This window comes from Rhodnius prolixus, unplaced genomic scaffold (genome assembly GCF_049639745.1).
Source record: "Rhodnius prolixus isolate KJV_2025 unplaced genomic scaffold, Rpr scaffold_1, whole genome shotgun sequence".
Classification (NCBI taxonomy): domain Eukaryota; kingdom Metazoa; phylum Arthropoda; class Insecta; order Hemiptera; family Reduviidae; genus Rhodnius; species Rhodnius prolixus.
The window spans coordinates 60459677-60485470 of record NW_027411581.1 but is presented as its reverse complement, the minus strand read 5'-3'; the positions used below and the strand labels follow the sequence as shown (position 1 = coordinate 60485470).

Sequence of the window (25794 nt, the reverse complement as noted above, 5' to 3'; positions counted from 1 at the left end):
GTAAAACTGAAAATATTTACTATGTAGACTTACCAAAATTTGGAGGATATTATAGAAGCAATTTTCACAATTAAATTGAATTTGGTTAGTGGAAATTAAAATTCACACTTCCATGAAAAGTATCATCACCTAATAAAAAAATCTACTTAAATCTTAAAACTACTAAAACTTTAAATCTGGGAAAAGTTTATATCGAAACTGATTCAATATGGTAGTAATATAATCAAATGTATGTTAGGGCAGTGGTTTTTTCCAAATTTATTTCTCAGCTATTACAGCAGTTTCAGTCTCCATTACATAGAGTACTTTCTATTATGTGTTTCTACTTGAGACCAATCAGTGGCATGGTTCCGTTTTTTACATACATGGTGAGTAGAAAACTGTTTCTTTCAGTCAAAACTCAAGTACGATAATTGAAATTTTCCTCGTGGAGGAGTCTTTCGGATGTGATTTTCATAAAATTTGGTACTAATTCTTAATAATACACAGAAAGTAATGTCGTTGTAAGTACTAAAATAGAGTTTAGATTAGCACCTTTCTGTAGCCCGTAAAGTACATTTTAATAGAAAAATATTTCATAATAAACATTGTATACGTTAAACTTGTGAAAAACTTGAAAAAGTAGAGGAAAGTTTTCGTGTTTTGACGGAGTAAAGAGTAACCAGAGAATCCTGGAGACCGACATTGCGTGACTTAAATGCTGATGTGCTTACAACTAAAAAACAAAAAATTATTAAAAGCAGTAACTTAAAGGGACTTTGGCGACCACAAAACAGGCTTGTTTTCAGAACCATGGTGATTAGTTAAGTGTTTTGAGCTTAAAAAAGGAAAGTCACACACTTCTACTTTAGAACAGTCATCTGTATTCAATAACATAACGATATAAAGTTGAGTTGGGACTTCTTATCTGTAAAGTTGTATTTTTTTTTTTTTTTTTAATCAGGGTGCACATCTCAATATAATTAAGTGTAAACTAAAAGAAACAAACAATAAACAACAAGAAAGTTCAAATTATTGTAAATTACAATAAAACAAATTGACCCAGCCCACACAAATGAATAACAAAGATATATTGTATTTATTAAATGAAATAGCCAACAGTTCAAACATAAATTTTAGTAAATTTTTAAAATAAAATATACAATACTGAAGCACAAAACTTCCAAATTTATTGAAATTCTAAAATAAAATCTCCACAAATGGCTAAGAAATCAATAATTACTATTTAAAACACTGTGAGAAACCAAAACCCAACAAAAAGAGAAAGTAGTTACTACTTTAGTTTTCTTAGATCAAAAATTTAAATTTTGTTCCACGCTTTGATTTCCACCATTGCAAGTAGTTTCCAGATTCCAAACACAAGTTTTCCAAATGGAAGGAAGATTGGTGCCAATTTCAGTTCTAATTATTTATTTATTTTTTGCCAAGCTTTCAACGGTGGGACTAGATAATCTTCACGGTTTATGCTGATTAACTATTTAAATTGTTAACATTAAAGATTACAGTATCTTCTGTCCTGACTGTATCTATCCTGACCGTCAGGATATTAAGAATGTGGAAGCAGTTGTTAATAAGTATAAGCCCTGAAGATGATTTAAACCCTCGGTCCAAAGCTTGGCAAGTGTAAGTGTAAAACCAGAACTGAAATTGGTAAAAAACCTTCTTCCATTTTTTTTATTAATGAATCAGTAACCCAAAAAAAAAGATGGACAATGGTTACCATTCAGACAGGAGCCGACAGTCTCATTGATGGATAAGGATGCTGAAAATTTACTTACAATATCTCTCAAAAAAAGAAATTAAATAGAACCAAACAAAAAAGATGGTGATCTGAAGCAATTGAGCTTGACATTGATTGTCTCTTACTTAAGCAGTAATCACTTCTGAAATCCATTCCACGCTCCCACGATATATGTAAAAGGTTGGAGAAGTCTCAAATTTTTTCATCAACTTTGAAACTCGGCGTCTATTTAATGCAGCATAAATTTACACCAGGGCTTGCACATAATGCACCTATGAAAAGTCGGAACTACAAACAAAATAGCGACTGAATACGCACGCTCAGCTTAACCTAAATTCTATTCTCTCCTTGGGAAAGTTAAGATTACAATTTTGGTAGTTTTTTTTTTTTTTTTGGAGTCGAAAAAAACCCCGCGGATAACTGGAGAGCACTTCGGAACCACAGAAATTTGATATTCGATAATAGTGAGCTGAAAAACAGGAACGTTGATAAAGGAAAACTACTTGGTCCATGCATGCAATAACAACATAACGAAGTACAAAAAATACTGTAAATTTGCAGTCATTTTTCAAACCATACACAAAATAATGATCACACTTAAATGTGCTAAAAATATTTTTTTTTGAGTTACATCATGTACCTCTTGAAAATACATTTTAATACAAACAGAAAATATATTTACGATAAAATTAATTGATTAAAATAATTTTAATAATACATTTCTTTTATGAGAAGGCTACTTAATAACAATAAATAATAAAATTTTATCAGTATACTTTGCAAATTTAGTTTCAATACTTAAATTCCAAAGAAATTAAAGCCATTCTGCTATTTCTTTGCAATCAGTCTTTTATCACATGCATATTTTAGGTGATAATTCAAGGAACGCCTGTGTTTGTAATTTCTCCTACACCAGATACATTGATATGTCACTCTGGTAACCGTTTGGTAACCTGTAAATAATAAGTTAGCCAATATATATACTTTTTCTTATTTTTCTTTGTTTTTGGTTTTTAAATAAAAATATATAAATTTTTAATAAGCGGTTTTCATGAGATTGATTTCCATTTTGGCATCCAATTTTACGGAAAACCCATATAATTTATTTGAAAAGTTATTGGTTGAAAGCAAGAGAATGTCTCACTCTTCATTCTTCAAGATCTGTGTTGGTTCCGATGGCTATTAGCCATACACTTTACATCAACCCATTACATCAAAGATATTTCTTGATTAAACCGTTCTGTAACTCATTCCGAAGGAAAATTTAGTTTCCCAATACTTTTCCTGAGAAATTAGCAAAAAAACACTCATTAATTTCTTAAAAACTTGATTTTCAATGTACCAAATACACACACTGAGGAAATTTATTTTATAATCATGTATAGATTGCAGAATACCTGAAATATCATGCAAGGTTTCAATTTAATACAGAATTTCGAGAATAATAGTTGGCCAACTCGAAACGTGTTAGCAAAAAACAAAAAAAAAGGGTATCTTATTTAGAGAGGCAGATTTCCCTGCAGAATTCTAAAACTGCTGAAAATCCTATACTAGATCTAAAATGAAATTGAATTTTCTCAAATAAATGTTTTCTTTCCAAAAAGATAATTTGCAACATTTTAAATAATAATGAGACTACAAGACTCTTCTTGTGATAATTATAATTTAGCCCTCCTTTAGATTCTAATTGGAACTGCTTCCAATCTCCCTAAACTTATTTTTACTACTCAATCTCATGTAAACCAAAATCTAACAAAATGATGAGTACGAAGGTTTTGAATTTATAATGAAAACATTTGTGGAAATATTTTATAAGAAACATTTATTTAGTTATTCACATGATTACATGAAGAATTAATGAATACTTTTATTTAAAATTAAGGCGCCTCAACATCTGGAGATTTGTCATTGGCGCCTGGAGTCTTCTTTATTTAAACTACCGGGCATCCGGACAGTGTCCTCTTGTTTCAGAAAACACTGTCCATCAGCGGAGAGTTGAGCTACTATAAGAAGCTCCTAGATTGGAAAACATTTAATGTTTAATTTTTTGGAATTTTATTATAAAATATTGTCTAATGACAATAAACGAGGTCAACTTTTAAATTCACCTCGTTCATTGCCATTTTCAAGATCCAAGATCGAAGTCTTTAGTCTAATCATGGCTTTGCTAGTTGATTCGTTTCAGTTTATTAGAAGAAAGAAATCAAATAACAAATTTCTCTTCATGATGTAAACATTTTCTGATTTCATTTGCCGCAACTTTAGTTATAAAAATTTATTTTGAAGCATTAATTAACTAGACATAAGGTGAGATTCCAGCAATCTTTTATTGCCAAGTGAAATCAAAACGTTAATTATTCTCCAACAATTAACATCCTTAACATACAAATCTTTGGCTGTAATTATTTTAACATTATATATTTAGGTTACACCGACCATTAACAATGACTATTCTGGTGATAACCATTTATTTTTATAGCAAAAAAAAGAAATACTCATAGTAATTTTCCTTGTTTTATAAATAGGCGTAATTCTGAAGCTTTAGCCGCATGTTTACGTCGAAGATGCTTATGAAGACTTCCTCTATAGAGAGACATAAACGGACAGAATGGGCAAAAAAACTGCGGTGCTTTGCCGCATTCAAATCTTAAATGGTGAGCTAGTGAACTTCTATGTTTATAGGATTTACCACAACCTGCACAATCCAATTCATCTAGGATACCTGCAAGTGTAATTTATTTCTATTAAACATATGTTACTAGAAAATATCACAATGTAATAAGTTTTATTATACTTTGTACGAGCATATTCACTCTCAAATAAACGGAGCTTAAATTCTCGTACTAAATAAAATAAATTTAACGTATGCTCTTATAAGGGTTACATTTAAAATTGCGACTGACCAATATTTAGAAAAGATCCATAATTCCAGTTTGGGCATAAATGGAAATCACAACGCGATTGATTGCCTGAAAGAAATTCTCTGGATGAAACCTGTAACAATGTTTAATTTATCCTTACGCTATGCCAAAAGAAAACTAAAGGAAATAGTCCAAAAGAAATACGCTGGTATGTGAAAGGGCAGGTTATGAAAGATGTAGGCAGATTCATTCAACTGAAAAATTAATAGCAAATCTTGACTTAATCGTACTGTACAGCAATGACCTCAGACAATAATTTTGCTTATTTTACAATCAAATAAATACATTATGAGAAGGGGGAATATAGATTGCCATTTTTCAGGGATCTTGTTGGCACCGCGGCCATTCTACCTTGTCAAAACAACTCTTCGAACTACACACATACCTTATATGAACCTGTTTAGTTTTAGCGAACCTTAAACGCTAAACTTTGGCTCATCTAATTCATTTATTCCAAAAAAAAAAAAAAAAGTGATAAAGCACAAAGCAGAAACCTTCGATTTATTCAATTTAACAGTTTATTCTGAAGACAAATATTGTGAGCCAAAAACTGTAGCTAACTAAAACAAAGAAATCGTTCCCAATTTTGTTAGCATGTGTACCGCCAGAGCGGAATTAATAATAGTAGTTAATTGGATCATCTTTACAAATATTAGCCGATCAAAAAAAATAGTTTAAAATAAGGTTTTATTATTTATAATTTGGAATAGTTTTGTAAACACCAACTTATAATAACTCAACTGTAACAAATAAAATTTAAACAATGGTAATAAAAGAAAAAAATTCCATTACATGAGACAAAAAAATCAATCTAATTCATATTGTTATCAGAATGATTGATTCTGTCAATCAATTGCCCATGTTTGCAGAAGATGTGCTTCTTTAGGCTAGCCAGACGATGTGTCCTGTGTGGACATTGGGGACATCCAAACGAGGCGGGCAGACCACATTCATATTTCTCATGGTATCGAAGACCTCCTTTATATTTATAACTTTTACCACATTTTCTACAAATAAACCTTTCATTGAAGCCTAAAAATAACAAAAAGAATCAAATAAAGACAAAGAACTGTTCTAGGAAAAAGAGAGAAAATAAAAGAATTACAAACAAATGAACCTTTAATTTCAATAAATATGTTAGGGCTAGTCAAAAAGAATCCAGAAATGTATTTTATATCATTTTGAAGATCAAGAAAAAAAAAACGGATTATTTTTCCGATAATTTTCCTTTAATAAGTTAGGAAAACACAAGTTCCTTCTATTTTCTCGTATTCTTTGATATCTAAGGAGACTCCTTGAGTATCAGGAATCGTGCAGATTTGTTTCTAGGTGTGAGTGTGTCGCTATTACTAAAAAGACGAAAAATCATAGAAAGACTTGGGAGGATGTCGCAATTAGTTTTGTTAAGAATCGATCAACCTTAACTACCACTTTATTAGAAACCAGTCAACTAAAAAACTAGTTCGATTTATTAGTTTGTTATGATAAACACAAAACTGATTTTCTTAGTTGCTTTGCCCTTTATGGAGTCCAAACATTTTTAACTGAACATTTTCTCAGGGAAATTTAATTGAAAATTGTACTAAATAAATAAGGTTTTATTATTTATAATTTGGAATGGTTGAGTAAAACATATAGCATCTATAAAACTCAACTATAATAAATACAATAAAAATAATAAAAGTAAAATTACCAAAAGTTTTAACCTTTTTAAAAAGACATAAAACATCAATCTAATTCAATTTTGTAATCAGAATGATTGGCACAGTCAGCCAATTGCCCATGTTTGCAGAAGATGTGCTTCTTTAGGTTAGACAGACGATGTGACCTGTGTGGACATTGGGAACAGCTGAACGAGGCGGGCAGACCACATTCATATTTCTCATGGTAACTAAGTCCCCGTTTGTATTTATAACTTTTACCACATTTTCTACAGAAAAATCTTTCATTTGAGCCTAAAAATAACAAAAACAAAAGAAAAATCAAATAAAAACAAAGAATTGTTCCAAAAAAGAAATATGGGAAACAAATTACTGAAAGAGAGTATTTGAATTAAGATTATATATGTTGGTGCTAACTAAATAGAACCCACTACTTTATCAAACCATCTTCCTGCACCCAAGATTAAAGTCCAAGGCTTTCCCCTTAATCCTTGTTTTAAAATCAGTTTTTATAGGATTTAGGCGTTTCCCTTACATAGTTTCCTAAAACATGGCATAGTACCTGCAAATGTTTATAAGTGTATAAATATAAAAGTAGTTGCATATTAATCATTAATGATTAGAATGGAGAAAATAGTAAAACATCTTTCCATCAGTTTCATTGAAGTACTGGAAATCTTTCTCGGTTCGTCTCATCTTAGAGTTCCAGGTATTATCTCCTGAAGGTTATGCTTTCATTATGGTAGAACATGTGTAATACATAAGTCAACCGTCTTTTTGGCCCAAACATTCAAGCACTATCAAGAAACGTTCATCAAGTACACTTCATCAAGGGGTAAGAAGAAGATTTTGCGAAGATCCGCACCAGATGTTTCTATTCTCAACATTATTATTGTTAATTACATAAAATAATATAAAAAATTACTTTTGATTTTCAATTGAAAGATCAAGGAGCTTACAGCATGTCCTAATAAATATAACTACAGTCAACATAAAGAAGGGCAAAACTTATTTAAAAAAAAAAATTATCTTGAAAAATTGATAAAATCCAAAATATTCCATTAAAAAATAAAATAAAATAAAAAACAAGATAAAAAGCAAATCATCTCTTCAAATTTCATTCATGCTGTTGGTTTCTGTATCCAATTTCCAGTTATTATTTTGAAGAATTTAATTCTTGGTTGTGGACACCGTAATTTCACTGCCAAGATAATCTGGAAATTTATAACAAAAATAACTTTAATTTTAAAAATACTTGTGCACGTTTATTTCAAAAATATATATGGCACTTACCATTCACTTTATTATCAGCTTCTTCATTCGGCTCTTCTTGTAAGACTGGCGATGAACTTGAAAATGCAGCTGAAAAAATTAGATAATATTAAATTCCTCTTTTTCCATTGAGAAGTCAATGAAAGAAAATACCTATTTAGAAAGAAACTAAGGAGTAATTTTATTTTTGCACAATTTGCTGAAATAAGGACCATTTTACAAGGACAATGGATAAGTATCTAAAAAAAAAAGTAGACTAAAAATACAAGTCAAGTCCAAGAAATATCCGTCTAAACTTGCCCCAAATCTTTTTCACAAGAAAAATGTGATAAATAAAAATACTTACGATTATTTATCGATTTTTTTCCCTGTAGAATCAATGGTTTGTATTTAGCATTTTTGCTCATTTCTGCAAAAGTGTTAAATTCACTCTCAGAGGAAAATTCTAAAATAAAAATAAAAATTATTGTTTTCTTCAGCAAATCTAATAACTAATTTACCATTTCTTCTTATAAATATTTACTTTTAATTCCTTTTGCCACAATAACTTGTTTACCATGTACTTGGGCTACATGTCTTTTAAAACCTTCTAAACGACTTGTAAATTCACAATGTGGACATTTGAAGACATATTTATAATATTTACAATCCACCGTATGTTCACTTAGAATATCAACTGTCTTAAAACATTTATGACATCCAACACACTTATACAATGGAAGGCTACTGGTTAGAATGGTGCCTGTAAATAAAAGTAACAGCATGAATGATATCTTGAGTAAAATTTTAAACGACTGATCTTTATTATTATATATTTTGTATGAAGAAACTTACAATTGCAGAACAATATAAAGTGTAGAGGCATAAGTGTGAGGTCATTATTTCTGTATTGAGATAATACTTTAGTGAAGACTATTTTCTGAGAGCAAATCGTTAGACTGTCTAAGGATTAATCAAGATTCAGACGCTGGGAACTGATGAATTAATTGATTAGAATGACCAAGTAGAAGAAAATAACATTTTTCATGGAGAGATATTATTAAGTCTTTTGACGTATTTCGCGTTAATTATGGGGCAAATGCCGTTTGGAGGTGTAACATGAGGTGTTACATTTTTTGATGATGTAAGTAATCTGTAACGACGGGAGACGGTATGTTGTAAATCCGTTACGTTGTTTTGGTTCTATGTCTACGTTAATGCGGATTCTAAGCTAATGTAAAATCATGGGAATCTGTCACCAGAACAGAAGCAAATGATCAATGATTTGATTAAACCAGAGGATAATTAATATTTCCTAGTGTGGAAGCTTTGTCCCGGGGATTTTTAGACTTTATTTTGAATTTCCCTTTTTCTTTGTATACCAGTGGTATTAGTAGAAAAGTTTGCTGCAGGTCCGCAATGACTGCATAGAAGTCAGAATGAAGTGAAAGCATGGTTAGCTCCTTTAAATGAAGGTTACTTCTTTGTGAATGTGAATGAGGTGAAAAGAAAGTAGTTGGAGAAGTTAAAATACTGATAACGCTCAGGGCGACAGTGATCTTACAATGACGAACTGCCTTAATTACAAGAAAAAAGTAATAATATAGGATTAAGCTTACAATTTTTGAAAGACCAAAAAGTTATTGAAAAGTTCTTGTAAGAATATTTTGGGTTTTAATCCATTATTTATAAAAATATATATAGGTTTGATGGAATAGCGTATTATAAATTAGCTAAAATTATAAAACGAGGTCATAAGATTGGGATGCCAACAAAAAAATATGTAGAACAAGAATAAATTTATATAATATTATAATAAAGAATAAATCTACACATAAAACACTTATTCTAATAAGTTTTTTTTTTAAAAATACCAAAAGATTTATAAATTTCACCAAGCAATCTTCCTAAACAACACTAGTTTAAATTTTTCTAATCTGGATTTAACAAGAAAATCAAAGTTTAAAACTTTAATGTAACAAATATAGCATAAGTTAAATGTAAATATTAAAATGGCATTATAATAAAAGCTCAAACAACAAAATTACAAAAAATCCTTTGCACAGAATGTGAGCTAAACTAAAAAACCAAAGTTTTGAGCAAGTTCTTGACGATGTGATAGTGATTCAATACCGCAAAGTAATGCAGATGCGTTTTCTTCAATTAGATCTTCTTCAGCACTTTTTTTTAAATAGACTCTGGAACAAATAACAGAGAATCTATTTAAGTGAGGGGCATGTTCTATTATGAATGAAGACATGCAGTGCAAGCCTTCCTATTCTCCTATTTTATCAATTTTGAAATGAATGAATATTGTATTTGCTAACTCAATTCTATTCACGACATCACAATTTGATAACGAAATCCGCCACATCAAAAAACTTTAATTTAACTTGATTTAAAAAAAAAAAAAAAAACATGAACATTATTTCATCGCATTTCTTCACTCTTTGTTTTATGGAGTTAATCGAGTTGTGCAGTGAATGGCTCATTTAATGGCAGGATTCCCTATTTTTACAGGAGAGTTTTAGGTCTAAGTACCAAATTAGGTAACGCACACTGATGCGACTAGAAACTTTACTATAAAATTCTCATATGTTGAACATTAAATTAAAATCCAAGGTCTAGATCAGTGGTTCCTAAACTTTTCTGACCCATGGACCCCTTTGTATAGTCAAAACTTGCCTATGGACCCCTTTTTATAGTCAAAACTTGCCTTTGATCCCCCTTTTTATAGTCAAAACTTGCCTCTGGACTCCTTTTTATAGTCAAAACTTGCCCATGGACCCCTTTGTATAGTCAAAACTTACCCACGGACCCCCAAGTGAAAAAGCTACATAAATGCATAGTCTAAAAATTACAAATTTAAAAAAACATTTTGTTGAAGAAGTATTTATTGAAATTATAACTTTTGTTTAAAATAAAATTAATAATTTGGATGAACGTGATGAGATGTTATGAGTGTATTTATATCCGGCTCAATGTTAGTGAGTAGCTACCGCAAATCCCCACGAGTAATCTTTGGTTAAGGTATGCATGAAGAGCCGTTAAGTGTTCGACAATGAGCAAGCAAATCTTCATCTCTATTTTGCAATTTCGAAAGATTTGGAAACTGAGAACATTCTCCTCTTCCCAAGTTTGGTTTTTACAGAAAACGTTTTGCAACAAACGCAGATATAACGCTTTTAATTTTGATTAAATTTAATTGGTCACCTTGTTAGTTTCTAATTTCCATAATAATAAAAATGGATCACAGTTATTTTTTTATATTGAACCTTGCGCGGACCCCTTGACGTTGTTCAGGGACCCCCAAATCAATTTTAATTTTCCACGGACCCCCTGAATGATACCGGGGACCCCTGGGGGTCCGTAGGGACCACTTTGGGAACCAGTGGTCTAGATTGTGAATCAAACCCAGTACCAAATCTTAGTATTGTGGATCTCGCATCTAACCGCTTGGCTATAGCAACACCTTAATGACTATTAGTCAGATTCCAGTTTGAGCTCTCAGTTTTTTGTATTTTTATATATATATCCAGTTTTGGTAATACATATTCAATACACACAAAAGAGTGTTTTGGTGAGGGGGCACCGCAAAAACTTTGAAAATGTTAATATTGCAAATTAACACCATTACCTTACCTATTTCTCCTCAGTGGTCTCTGCTACTTGTACCATTTTTGCATGTATCAGTTGGATATGTTTCTCTAATGTTTGAAGCTTCTGTGTTCTATAAACGCACATGGGACATTTAAAAGGAAATTTCATTTTTAGGCTGGCTGGTTGCGGCAAAAATGCTGAAATTTGTTGGTGAATACTATCTGAAATAATTTTTAAAAAATATGATTATAATTTTTTTTTTTTTTTTTTTTTTGCGCATCAACAGCTGAGGTTATTAGCGCTTGGAGCTTTTTCCAGTGCACTGCCGGCCTCCGGACAGTGAGCTGTAAGAAGCTCCTAGGAAGAGAAAATCTAAGGGTTAGCAGCTGGATTCGAACCCGGGACCTCCGCGTGGGAGTCCAGCATGCTAACCTCATAGCTAATCCCTTCCCTAATATGATTATAATGTTTTTCATTTTAATAATGTTCATTTCCAATTTTACTTTTGACAATTTATTTTATGTTTACATTCTTTAAAGCACAATTGATAAATCTGTTACGCGCATTGTTATGGCCGCGATTGTCTTGAAGAGAAAAGTTATTATACCACTGTATTTCAGATTACTAACTTCGGAGGAAAGTTGCAGAATTATGTAAGAAATTTGGTCTTGGGAGGGTGAAATTGGATACATGATAAGAGCATCTGTTAATTGACGAAGTCTTTTAATTTGGAAAGGTTTAATTTTCTGAGATTTAAATTTTATTTAACCCCAGAGTTTAAGTCTGAAAGTAGAATAATCATTAAGTCAGTTTTAATTATAAAATTTAATTTCAATTTTAGATATTTCACAACATTCTGAGATCCAGCCGCACTTCTAAGTGACTACCATCATCAGACTGGAGATAAATTCATTCACTTTAAGCTATAAAAAGAAATCGATAAAAAAAAAAGGTGCATCTACTATTTTCATTTGTACTAATCAAATTATTTACTCGTAATATTACTTGCTGGTAATACCAATGGCTGGTAGGTGACAGTTTTGCTCTCTGATGTGCCAGGTCTTTCAGGTTCCAATGAAGGACCTAAAAATTAAAATTAAACCCTTAAATATAATAACCCTTTTATTTATTCTAAGAACAAATCAAAAAAAGAACAATAATTTTTCTTACTTTTGACGGATTCTTCTTGAATAATTACTTGTTTACTGTGTACATTGACTACATGTTTTTTAAAACCTTTTAAGCTGCTAGTAAAATCACAATATGGGCATTCGTAAATACATTGATAGTATTTACAGTCCACTTTATGTCGTGTTAGGCTAATTATTGATGCAAAATTTTTATGACATCCATCGCAATTATATGAGGGACGTTTACATCGAGCGGTGTCTGAAAGTAAAAAAAAAAAAAACAAAAGGTAACAACTGTAAGTAAAAGTTTAACTAAAGACCTTCCACTTACTTTTCTCTCTTTTATACCTTAACTAATATTGCAGTTTAAGAATTCTTTAACAACTTTTTACACATAACTAATTCTCAAATGTTCAAACTCATAAAATAAAGCAATAAATTGTTGGCTAAGAATTCAAAAATGTAAAACAATTGTTGGCAGCAAAAAATGATCCTAGAAAAAAGATACCTAAACCAGAGTTTTTAAAAGAAAAAGAACAAAAATTAACGAAATTATCACCCCGATTTTCAAAATGAGGAAGCACCAAAAAAGAAAGGAAAAAAATACGTAACTTGCAACTGCCTAAATTTAAACCAGAATTTAAGACCAATTTAACTAATATAAATTATGTTATTACAGAAGCTTTGTAATAATAATGTACCAGTCAAATACATTAGATTCAGAAGAATGTTTTAGGGTTGTCTTCCTTAAACATTATTATTTTTTTGCTATACTAATAATATAGTTGCTTTACTTTAAAATATTTTCTCAAGAACTCTTTTGTATTTATGAATAATTAAACTCATAATAATAACAATTATTTCAACGTAAAACAATAAAGAAAATTTTAGATACTTTTTTTTATTTAATTGAATCAACAAAATTAACAATATCTTTCATTAAAAGATGATTATTAAATAAATAAACAAAATTACATCAGTAATTACAAAAATATATAAATTTCTAGATTTTCTTTATTAGTTAATTAAAACGAAATAAATTTTGATAAATTCAGTCCCTTACTCTTAAAATTCAGAACAAAATATAAATAAATAATGGCTAAAGTAAATTTAAGAATAAAATATGAGGATGGAATTGAGGTAGGATCAACTATTTTTTGGTTTCATCATCATCATCATTTGTTAACATTTTCGGTTTCTTCAGATAAAACTCTTCGTTTAACTGTGTTCGTTTGAATGAATGAAGATAGATTTTCTATGGCAAATAATAATTTAAAATTAGCAATTACACTTTATTTAATTAAAACCTTAAAATTATTTATAAAAAAATTTGTTTAATAAAGAATTCTTCTTACTCATTAAATTGTCTTGATGTTTTAGCCACTATTTACTAGTTACCATTATTCATTTGTACAAAAAATTTGATATGTTCCTAAAAAAACACATGAGACCAGTTGAATATTTTTAGAGAATTTTTAACAGTATCATGGCAGTAATACTGAACTCTCGCTGTTTCCATTATCTGAAAGAATTCAAGGACAATATTGTTAACATACTACAGTATACAGAAAATATTACTACAGTTTAATAATTAAAAACAAAAAAAAACAAAAAAAAATCCGTTCATACTTACTGATAGCAAATTCTCCCTCGACTCCTCCTTGTTTACAACAAAAGTCGGCCAAATGTTTCTTGAAACCATTCAAACGACTCGTCGTAAAATCACAGTATGGACATTCATAGATACGTTGATAATATTTACAGTCAACCGTATGCCGAGTAAGATTATCGATTGTGGTGAAACGTTTATGACAACCATCGCATTTATATGAGGGCCGTCTGCAACGAGCTCCGCCTGCTAATCAAAAATAGAATAAATAGCAGGAAAATAAATCTATTTAAAACAGAAACATCTAGGTGTACTTTTACATGTTTTTTTTTGTTTAAATATTTCTAGAAAAATCTTAAAATATTTTTAAAATAATCAATAATAACTGAGAAATCACAATATAACTTGGCTTAACATGCGGTATTTGTTTAAAATAAATAAAATACCTAGCGTAAGCGAACAGTACTGAAACAAACAAGTAATTATATATATATATATATATATATTTTTAATTTAGTGTTACATGTTTAAATTAAACATTTGAACATAAAATAAATTAATGAATAAAATAGAGAATTAGTAATAGTAGCTTTTGAAACAGAAACTAGAAGAAAATAGAAAGCTAGAGTCGCCACTAATAAATAATACCATGCGTAACCATTAAACATCTGAAAGAGATGAAGATGAAAAATGGGAGATTTAAAATCAGAATAATCTTGATCAAAGATAGAAAAAAATAAGGAGTTGTTTTGTAGGATTAATCGCTAAGGAAAGGCACATATAAATAGTTAGCTCCAGTAGGCTTCTTCCCCATGTAACTGTTAGCCCATAAAAGAAAATAATTTCTATTCTTAATGAAATCATTAACTATTCCTCGTTTCGGACACCTTTGAGGTGCCTCATCAGGAAATCAGGATACACAGTGGTGGTAGTGGAATGAGAAAGATTTATCCAATATCAACCTCCGAGCGCAGATCCTGAAGCGGTAAAATGTTAAGATAAAGAACACTATAAATTTCAAGCAGTTAATTACTACTCTCTCCTATTTCCCCCACAGTTCGAACTTAACCAATCCTGTGCAGCCATTTTGAGTTATGCCCAAAACCTTCTTAAGTCTAATTTGTAATAAATTAAAAGAGAGAGAGTGAGAGAGATATTAAGCACTCATTTATTGGTAACATGCGTAACATGATTAGAGAAATTCATTAATTTAAAAAATAGGTTTGTTTAAAAAGCATTAAATAGCCTTTAAATTTTCATCCATTGTGAGACTACAATCCAACAAATTGGTGCTCAAAAAGGAAAGCATTGGCAAAGTGCCAAAGTGGTTTACAATTTGAAAATTTTCTTAATAATAATGACAGTAACAATAACAATTTCATTTTCGAATTATTGCCAATATAAATTAAAGTTAACAAAGGTAGGTACCAAAAAAAAGCAGTTTAATATTACAAACACACTATTAACAACAGTATACAAATTTGTAACACTCTCTACGAAAAACATCAATTTTATAGATTCACATGTTGCGCTGAATGTTTAACATAAAGATGCCTTTTGAAATTACTTTTCTGTTTCGCCTTATATGGACAATAGTAGCATCGAAATTTTGGTTCAACACCACATTCGTATCTCATGTGAACACTTATACCAGATGGATATTTATAAGAGCGGCCACAACGTGGGCAAACATAAGGTGATCTATTTTTGGATGAATCGTGATTGCCTAAAAGAAAAGAAAATATGTACATAAAAACATTAAAATCAACATAACTAATTATTTAATTTAAACTATTAATTGCTGCTCACGTTAAATTAAAAATCTTAAAGAGATTACTTACTACTTCCTATTCGAAGGTGGACATCTCATTCACTCCGACAAAATTCTGAATTCCAAACTGTGCGCATACATTAGCAACAGAACAACAACTAGTCCCTTTCTTTATCACTTCTGTTTTTTTTAAGAACAGTTTAGGGTGCTACGAGTTGGCAGTAAACACCCTACATCTCAGTGCTTTTTAAGTCTAATTGTGGCACCCACCATTCAGATAATCTTCTCCCGCCATGTCTCATCACAGTCGTTTTTTGGAATCTGGAGTTTTCTCCGAATAGCCGAACTCTGTGATGTTCAAGGTCAACCATGCCTGCTGTCACCCTTTACTTCTCTGTCTGACAGAAGCCAGCCAAGTTATCTGCTACTGAACCCATGCAAAGTTTGGGTTTTCTCAGTCTGCTTACTTAAAATTTAGGCAAGTACCTTAATTATGAAGTTTTTCGGCTACTTTAGCCCGTGGTACCTACCCACTAATTCTGTCGTCCATGCTTTGATGGTTGCATTAGTGAAGCAAGAATTTTGGATAAGATCATCGCTCGCCCTAATGAAGGATTTAATATTTAGGATTTCAGAATGAACATAGAGGAATGTTTAGACTAGACACCCACATTTCTTCTGATTGGTCTTACAATCTTTTCTCCATCACCATAACGCTTAGTTAAAGAATGGTGTGCAAAAAAAAAAAAAATATTTTGTTTAAAAGAACATATCAGAAAATTAGGTGCGCCCTTACTTCAAATAAATTGTTCTAAAAAATTTGACTTAATTACCACCTAATTTCTTGGTAATTTATAAATTTCACAAAACTAATAACAGAGCCTTACTGTAGTGGTAAATAAAAGAAATCCACCAAAATTAAATATAATTTTATTAACACAAAAAAAATTAACAAACTCTTCACTAAACATAAAATAAAATAAGAAGTGTGCAAAAAAACACTAATAATTGACTAGTTGAACAAAATAAATAGCTAAAACAAACATTACTAAAAGTTATATTTGGTGGTTACTTTCAAAAAGAATGGTACATAAAAAGAACAATAGATAAATCTAAAAGTGCGAATAATAAAACAGAAGATGTTGAAACAAAGGAACTGAAATAATTATAGGGATAGATAGTAGACTTTAGGAAAAGGCTTAGAAGATTGGTGAAAGAAGAATAAGAAGAGCATATGGCAGACAAAATCAGGACTTCCATTCTCTTTGGGAATGCTGTTACAAAAGGAATTGGTTGGAAATATAAGTACCCAATGGCTGTTTACTTGGATCTGCAGGCTGCATTGGTGTCGGATCCAGGCAGTTAATATAGCTAACTGTGGTAGGTAAAAAGATGAAATTGGTGTACCAGAAGCATAAAGTAAGGCTAAATGGAAAGGAATCTGTAATTTTCCAACTGCTGAAAGAAGTAAAGCTGGAAAACTTCTCAAACCAGCTTCTGTTTATGATAAAGAAGATATTTAAGCCAACGACTTCTAGAACCATAAGTGGATACTGGCAAAAATATAATGAGCATAAGCGCTGACTTTGCTGTTCAACGATGGTGCTGGATGGCAGTTCACAGGAGTTATAGAATCATGGGAAGAGCTACGCTCATTGATTATCAATACTTTCAAGAGTAAGATCATGTGCACTAGAAGGGAACAAACATTTCTATGCAGTTCAACAAACTACCACAGAGACATTGGGTACTTGGAGCCAGTTACCAATGGTGACGAAATTGACCAGAAGATTCTGAATAGAGAAAAGAAGGCTAACAGCGTTTTCTATTAGTGGAAACCCATTTAGATCGGAACCATTCTTATTGGAAAGCGGGAATAGGGGATTAAGCTTGTGCAGCTGCGAGAACACTCTGACCTCTTTCATGTCCTAAAAGTGCAAGGTCCTAAACAAGCAAGCCAGCAAAATAATAGATAAGGTAGCGGTTTTTTAAGACATAACCTCCTCGGTAAAAGTAAGGATTGCATTAGAAAAAGTGGCGATTAGATAGGAACTTATTATGCAGTTAACGTGGCGAATTCAACAACAGGATTACGAGGATAGAAAACCGACGTAGGTACAAACAGATGCTAGAAGAGTTCTCGTTTTAAATACAAGAATTACATTGAAAAATAACCTGGCAGGATAGGATTCACAGAGGGGATAAGAAGGATAACACAGGTCAGGAACCGGTGCATTGGGACTGCTTCTCCATAATTAAAGAGGATTGAGGGAAAGAAGAAGTAATTATTGAATAAAATTAAAGATTAATAATTACTTTTTCATATCCTTTATTTGGAGATGCTTAATATATATATGTGATTTGAGTGAATCCTTTAATTTAGCACGATATGGACAGTGCGGGCATTGAAATTGAGGTTCCTTACCGCATTCGTATGTTTGATGCCTAGTTAGATGATGTTTTCTCGCATATGATTTACCACATTTCATACAGACAAATCGTGAACTCTGCATTGTATAACAGCCACCTACAAATTAACCTCAATTTTATTTAAATATTTTATACATTCACATTTATTGGTGTATATATTTATAACCAAGCAGAGTTATTGCCATTATTTACAATTACACTTTTTCGAAAATGAAGTTCTTTTAGGTTTTTTTTTTTTTTTAATTATTCTCAGTACCGTTTTTATTTAAACAATGAGTGAGGTAGGGAAATCGAGACCCCTTTCAGCGCTCGAGTAAAGCTAAGGCCCTACCAGCCTGATCTAAAAGTATCGTAGTGCTTTTTGCTGGCCTGTAAGAATGAAGCTAGCTATATTAAAGCACTTTGTCGGCGAGCATCACAAGGCGTATCTACATGGTAGATAGGGAAAGCGCTGATTTTGAAAAAAAAAAAAATATCTAATAAGAAAAATAAACGGGATATACATTTGAAAACTTTAATTAAAAGTATCATAGTGGTACAATCCACAACATTCTGTACCACCACCGCGTTTAGACTTCATCGAATCATTCCCGCAAATTCTTTACGAAGATTTTAACAAATACTTTTATTCTTCAATATGGAGACAACCTGGGGAGCTGTAATTATGTAATTCAATTCTGCCTACCTGTTACAACATATAATTTACTTATTGAAAAACTAAAACTTTCTCGTTACAGTGTAACCCACACAGATGATAGGATGCGAAACTTGAATAAAAACCAAATTTAAATACTATATTCTTCTTCCCTCTCATCTAATTCAAACAATAACTCTGCTATAAAACAGATGTCAAAAAAGGAAAAAATGAAAAGTGAACTAAATCAAACAGGTTGATTAAACAAAACAAAAAATGACCAAATTATTTATTTTTCAACAAAACAAAATAGAAAAATTGAAAAATAAAGAAAAACAAATATTTTCATTCTATTAAAATCGTAATCCCACAATTGGAAAAGAAAAAAAGATACTAAAATGATGACAAATTATATCGATCATTCTTATTCCTGTAAATAAATTTGTTTTTCTACAAGCAGGGGAGAAAAATCAAAAATCCGTTTATCCCAAAAATTTTTAACAAAACAAATTTTCACCATTAACATAAGAATCGAAAGATTTTAAGCTTCCTTCCGTTTTAAATGGCACACACACACAAAAAAATTTTTTTGAAAACATTACTGTTCATAATATTTTACAAAATGAATTAATGCCAACATAAAATACTGTTTTAAGATATAATACTTCCTTCTCTTTTCTGCAACCGTGTGATAAAATGGCAATATAATCACAAATAGAGACTAAAGTTGTACTTTATATTTCTTAAGACAGAGAAAGTGATGGCAGCTAGTGAATTTCAGTTTATTTTTTTTTTTTTTAATTATTATTTTTAAGGGTAATGTAACTCGAGCTTTTTTATATTTGGGTGTCCGGAATAAAATTCGATTTCTAGTATTAAGGAATTATTTAACGAAAAGAGATAGTTTTTAAATTCAATCTTGCTTTTTTTTTAAAAAAAAAAAAATTCAATTTTGTGTCAATAAATCAGCAGCTGAACCATTCTCCTTGAAGTCCTCAAGGGTCTTAGAGGAAGACAATACTGAATGAACCTTTTTTTCACCTTTTTCCACAAAATACAATATGCCCGCCCAAAATGCTCCCAGAAACCCGTATGAAATATTCTGAACTGTGTCATTAAAAAAACTAACGAACTTATTCATCACTACTTAATACAAAACTAACTACCATCTATATGAACTACTAAATAAATTAATTATTCATAAATACGATGCTACAATAGAAGATTTTTTACTCACCTTATTTACATTTCTTTCTTTGAATATTTTATTGAAAACTAAATAAATAAAAAAAAAAAAAAATTATCTGAAATTGAACCCACCAGTAAGCCCACTAAATCAGGGGTGGGCAACGTGCGGCCCTTTTAACATATTCCAGCGGCCCGCGGCACAAAACGGCAAATAATAAAAATTTAAATAATATAATATTTCAAATTTGTTGTTAATAAAGTTTGGTAATTTTCGCTAGTACAATTATTGTCTCAGCGTTCAAATCTTTAGATTAGTAATCCGCGCTCTTTCTTTGTATGATCACTCGACTTTTTTAGTACGCCATTTTTACACCGACACAAAGCGTGTTGTCGCCGTCAAAGCTACGGATTTTCGCTTCTTCTCTAGTTATTTTATTTTATGGTGATATATATGTATATATATATATGTGAATGCAATCGCATTATTTTTATTTCGTCTGGCTTTTAATAGAAAAAATGATGAAGGAAGATATGAAGCAATTTCATAGAAGTCTCTAATGCCATTTTTTTGTTGATTTGTTAATAAATTTCATTTTAATTAATAATCTGTATTTTAAATAGATAAAAACAATTAATACATAAGAACCCGAAATAAATATAAAAAGAAATATATATATACTGCGGCTCTCGGTAATAAACCAATAACCTTTTGCGGTCCTCGGTAATAAACCAATACCCTTATGTGGCCCTTTACAGAAAAAGGTTGCCCACCCCTGCACTAAATTACCCCTTAATTTTGCAAAAAAAAAAAAAAACCACTTAAAAATAGGCCCAATTTTGGTAATAAAGAGTTTCAATACAAAAACTTCATTATTTTGGATATCCAGTTTTTATCAACATAATATCAAAAGAAAATAATAAGGAATATAAAAACAACTTATAATCCTCTTTTAAAAAAACACTAAAAACTTAAGTACTAAACACAAAAAATAAAGAATACAATCTTAAATAATTACAAAAAAAAAAATTAAATAATTTAAGAATTACATTTTTAACTAAAAAAATAAAAGTACACATTAATGGTAAAATTTATATTTTAAATAACTACTTAATTAGTAAAAATTATAAATGACTTAATGGTTAAGAATGTTTGATCTACAAAATGACTTTTTTATTATATCCTAAAATATGGAATTTTTATTCAAATCGAAAAAAATACTTGCTTAATTTATAAAACAAAAACAAAAAATTATAAAACTTACGACAAATTAGTCATAAATATTTAGAATACATATCACGACTTGAAATTTTATTTTTTTTCTCTCTCTTTTTGAGGAATGTATAGGTTATCAAAAATATGGAAATAAAATTTACTAAATCAAATTAATTAAGAAAAAAGCAAAGTTATTTAGGAGTAAAGAAAAAAAACCTAGGAATGTAAAAAAATTTAGGAACATAAGTCCGGTGACTTAAAAAATTAAGACCTTAATTCTACTGTAAAAAATAATTCTAAAAATGAAATAATGGAATTCTTTCATAAATGTGATTTCCTTCAAATTTTGGAATAAATAAAAAGTTACAATTACGGACGAGACAGCACGTTAAGTGTTTTGTAAAGGTAGAAAACTGAATAGAAGATATAATTAGCCTAATATACCCTCTTTCTTGGGCAATAAAATTAGTAGAAGGTAACTCTTTGGTAAGAGCTCTAGACTCAAAAGTGTTTTTTTTTCTTACAGTCCGATGTAACTAAAGGATTCTCACCAGAAATAAGCCTAGATTTGTTTGGTTCTGTAGCTGGTTTCAGGCATTAGCCTAAGTTTAGTAATAATCAGTACGTCAACATAGTTAAGAAGGTAGTAAAATTAGTGATTCTGTTCTAGGAACAAAATAGAATGAAGGCTAAATGAGAAATGTTCATTTCCAATATTACAAAAGTTATTGATGAATAACACTTTCAGTAGCAATTCTTCAATAATGTCTTTTTGGCTATGTCTAAGTGTAAATAAATTCAGAGCAGTTTTGTTTAAAATTTAAAGAAAAACTCTTCTTTTTTTTCGCAGTATCCACCATGGGAATTGGACTAGTGGGGAATGAAACCAAAATGAAGCTGATATTAACAGTAAAAAGAGGTAACTAAAAGTATTTTTACATTTTCGTGAAACTTGAGGCCTGGATTGTAGTTGTAAAATAGGTGCTACTGGTTCGGTAGCTGGAAGCACCGAGTTTTGGACAAAAAGTTAGAGAATCCAGATTAGAAAAAGTCTGAATTCTGGAAGAAGAAGATTTCTCAGTAATGTATTTGGTCCCTTGTGAGTGGATGACAAATGGAGAATGAGATCCAATCTCAAACTGCTGGAATTTTACTTAGAGCAGGAATTGTTGGCATTGGTAAAAAGCAAAGGAGTTTGAAGAAGGAAAGAATCCCCCAAGAGAGTGTTCACTGGCCAGGCTGGAGGTAAGAGAGAAATTGAGGTAGACCTAGCAAGTGATGTTGGCTGAACTTCAGGGAATTGGAAGGGTGAAGGTGAAAACGGGTGACTCGGAATGGTTGAAGAGTTTGAAGTTGATGGGTTGAAAGGCCAACAAAGAAGAGATGAAAGATTAATCTTAATTTTTGTTAAATTGAATTTGATACATATAAAACCACAGCTGAATCACATAATTTTCTCAATTGTCTCAAGTTTTCTGAACTGATTACCCAATAAACTAAAAAAGTGGCCCCAATTAAGTACAAATGAACAGACAAAAGCAAATTTTGGGTAAATTGTCTGGTCCACACTTCACGCACTCTCCTCTTCAATTATTCTTCCCATGGAATGCAACAATGATCATGAAATACTTGGTCAAAACCAAATGCTTTAAAAAAAAATTGTCCATTTGGCAGCAAAACGTCTTAAACTTTTACTTACATTTCGTACGAATTCATTTTTCAGTAAATTTTACATTAGTGCCAGTAATTTTAACAAAAATTGTACGTGTGGTTTGTGTTTAAACCAGAATCGCTCTTAATGAACACTTGGTTGATTCAATTTTTGTTAAAGCAATCAATAAAAAATAAACATAGTCTTTTGAACGCCAATCAAATAATTACAGAAATTAAATAATTTAATGTTTAAGATAATACGTTGCCCACATTTCCTCCAAAATAAGATATCAATACATTCTATCTTTGTCAATACAATGATGATTCGTTAAAAAAACAAAAAAAAAAATCCACAGCTAAAATAATCGAAGTTGATGTTGAAAGATCATGTGGCGTTGTAAATGTTCTTTCCTTTTTAGACGACATAAACATTGAGGACACTGAAACTGTGGCACTTTACCAACACATTCGTATCGTATATGGCGATTTAGGTTACTCTTCTTACCATAACCTTTAAAACAAACGGAACAATAATGTCTCTTTGGTGCTGCAAAATCTAAAACAGAATAAGAAAGCAGAAAAACCAAATTATATTATCTGTTCCATCAAGATATTTGTACAATATAAACAAAATAACTCTGAACCATTAAAAATAGTTACAAAAAAAAATTATATAACTTATAAGAAGATAGTTATTGGATGTAACAAACCATACCTGACATTTTGCAGGCGGTCATTGAAACAGTAAACACAAAATTTGAATTGGAAAAATTAAAATAAACCACTTTAATTGCTATAAATAAACAATGAAACAGCCGGCAACCATATTTTTTAAATGAACAGGCAGTCAAAGAAATTATTTATAAAAATATAAGAAAAAAAAAAAAACATGCAGTAGCTAAGCTCCCCAGCAGCAGAGACAGCTAAAGGAAGATAGATAACAATGTCGAATAATGTGACAGAACCCTGTTTGTAGGAACGAGACGTTCCGAATGCGGACAAAAAATTAGAGAATGTTATGACTAATAACTTTAATCGTCAGCTTGCTGTGAAAAGAAATAGCGACTCGATTTAACAATTCCTTAAACAATTTACAAATAAGCTACAGCGCGAAAAGAACCAACTAACACCACAAAAAAACAAAAAAAAAAACAAACATATGTTAGAAATACGTCGAATCCGATCGGATTAAATGAAGATATTGCGTCGTGAACCCGACTGATCCAGTCAGTTTCAAGAATGAAACACCAGATATGTTTCTTTCATAAAAATAATAATACAAAAAATCCCAAAATCTTCTTCAGTGGCTTTAAAAAGAAGAGTAACAAATACTAAGACTTATAATTCAACTATAATAGCTAAACAAAAACTAAGAAGATATAAAAGGAATGTTTGAAAGACATTGGAGAAAGACATTGGACATACACTTTTGGATGATGTAGCGACAATCCTAACAAGAAATCAGCAAATTAATAAATCAAAGCTGAGAAAATATTTCGGAAAAGACTTTTTTTACTATTAAATAGTTTGGTTTGTCACGAGAACATTTCTATAATTTTTTAAAAATATCCCAAAACTATTAATTATGTCTAAGAGAACCGATTTCTTTTCCATTTAAAGAATAAAATAAATTTATTCATAAGCTTCACTGCAATAGATGAAATATATTAGAATAATAGAAACAAGTAATATCTATTCAAAGAGAAAAACTAAATAAACTGTTACCAATACAGTTATTGAAAAAATAAATAAGAAGTCGCTTTAAGTTTGTAACAAAAATAAGTATTTTATTTAGAACAATTTAAAAAAAAAAAATTAATGCCCTTGGAATGACACTTAATACAATTAATCGCTACTGTCAAGTAGTAAAAATATAACAAAAAAATTAATTTAAAAAATATAATTATATGATGAAAATTAATTAAAGAAGAAAACATTAAAGCATTATTTGAGGTTCTCCCTGATTATTGTTTTCTTCCTTTCACATAAATTGATTATAAAAATTAAAATTAAGTTATAACTCACTAACAAGTAATTTAAATAAATAATGAACAAAATAATTAATTTAAAGAAATAATTCTATCTGTAACAATTGCATTTCATTCAGATATTTGAGAACTTGCTTCCAGAGTGTTGAACGAAAAAAATTAAAAAAAAAAGCAATGGAAACTATTTTCTTTTTAAAAATTATAAAACCACTTTCTTTAAAACTAAATATATTAATAAAAATAAAAACTGTTCAAACACAACACACACACACACAAGAGCAACCACAAAAAAAAAATTTTGAAGTTCTTATAGGAGTCTGGTCAGATGATTAACGAATACGTGACGTTGTAAATTTGATTTCCTCTTAGCTCTGTGCGGACAGTAGGGGCAAACAAATTTCGGTTCTACTCCGCATTCGTATCGTTGATGTCTTGATAGATTGCAAAGTAAGGTGTACACTTTACCGCACTGATTGCAACTAAAGTTGCCCACTTTTTGACTATATTGACCGTTGATAGCATTACCTAAAATATAAGAAAATAATAATAATAAATTTATGTTCATTAGTTAGTTTATTTTTTTTAAATAAGGGCGCGATACTGGGGTATTCGCATACTCAATCTTTTTTAATGCCCTACTGGTCTCAGGACAGTGTTACAGACAACAGTATCCGTCACCAGACAGCAGACGGTAAGCGGTTCCTAGAAAAAAAAAAAAAAAACAATGGCAGGCAGAAGGACTAGAACCCAGAACTCCCGCGAGGGGGAAGTGCAGTACACTAACAACTGACCTGAACACTAAGATATAAAACGCTAAGAGCAAGTAAAGATAGCAATCATTCTTCTTCTGGAGAATAGGCAAGTTTGGTTTGGCAAGTCTGCAGAATAAAGCAAGTTTGGCAAGATTATCTGTTGACTCACTGATGTGAGGTATGCTGAGTAATAGTTGATCAGAGAAGACGTCAGCATGGCCACTAACTCGTCTATGGTGAAGCTATGCCCAT

The 25794-nt window shown here is 30.6% G+C and overlaps 2 protein-coding genes across 5 annotated transcripts; both read right to left on the bottom strand.

The window, feature by feature from the left end:
* Positions 1-1363: 1363 nt before the first annotated feature.
* Positions 1364-13712, bottom strand: LOC141448735 (uncharacterized). The gene is made up of 9 exons (XM_074117316.1): positions 13703-13712; positions 12345-12563; positions 12180-12257; positions 8119-8337; positions 7942-8040; positions 7617-7685; positions 6369-7537; positions 4645-5694; positions 1364-4463 (listed from the first exon to the last, which is right to left on the bottom strand). Exons 1-7 carry the CDS (start codon positions 13710-13712, stop codon positions 7494-7496), a joined length of 738 nt encoding a protein of 245 aa, XP_073973417.1. The 3' UTR covers positions 1364-4463; positions 4645-5694; positions 6369-7493.
* Positions 11217-18211, bottom strand: LOC141450364 (uncharacterized). Of its 4 annotated transcripts, none has more exons than XM_074120731.1 (8): positions 18110-18211; positions 15481-15639; positions 13938-14162; positions 13660-13826; positions 13368-13559; positions 12345-12563; positions 12168-12257; positions 11217-11395 (listed from the first exon to the last, which is right to left on the bottom strand). In XM_074120731.1, exons 1-4 carry the CDS (start codon positions 18195-18197, stop codon positions 13789-13791), a joined length of 510 nt encoding a protein of 169 aa, XP_073976832.1. In that variant the 5' UTR covers positions 18198-18211; the 3' UTR covers positions 11217-11395; positions 12168-12257; positions 12345-12563; positions 13368-13559; positions 13660-13788. The 4 variants fall into 4 exon arrangements, with proteins under 4 accessions (XP_073976832.1, XP_073976839.1, XP_073976849.1 ...); XM_074120738.1 differs by having other exon boundaries at positions 12180-12257; XM_074120748.1 differs by having other exon boundaries at positions 12193-12257.
* Between the last annotated feature and the right edge of the window lie 7583 nt (positions 18212-25794).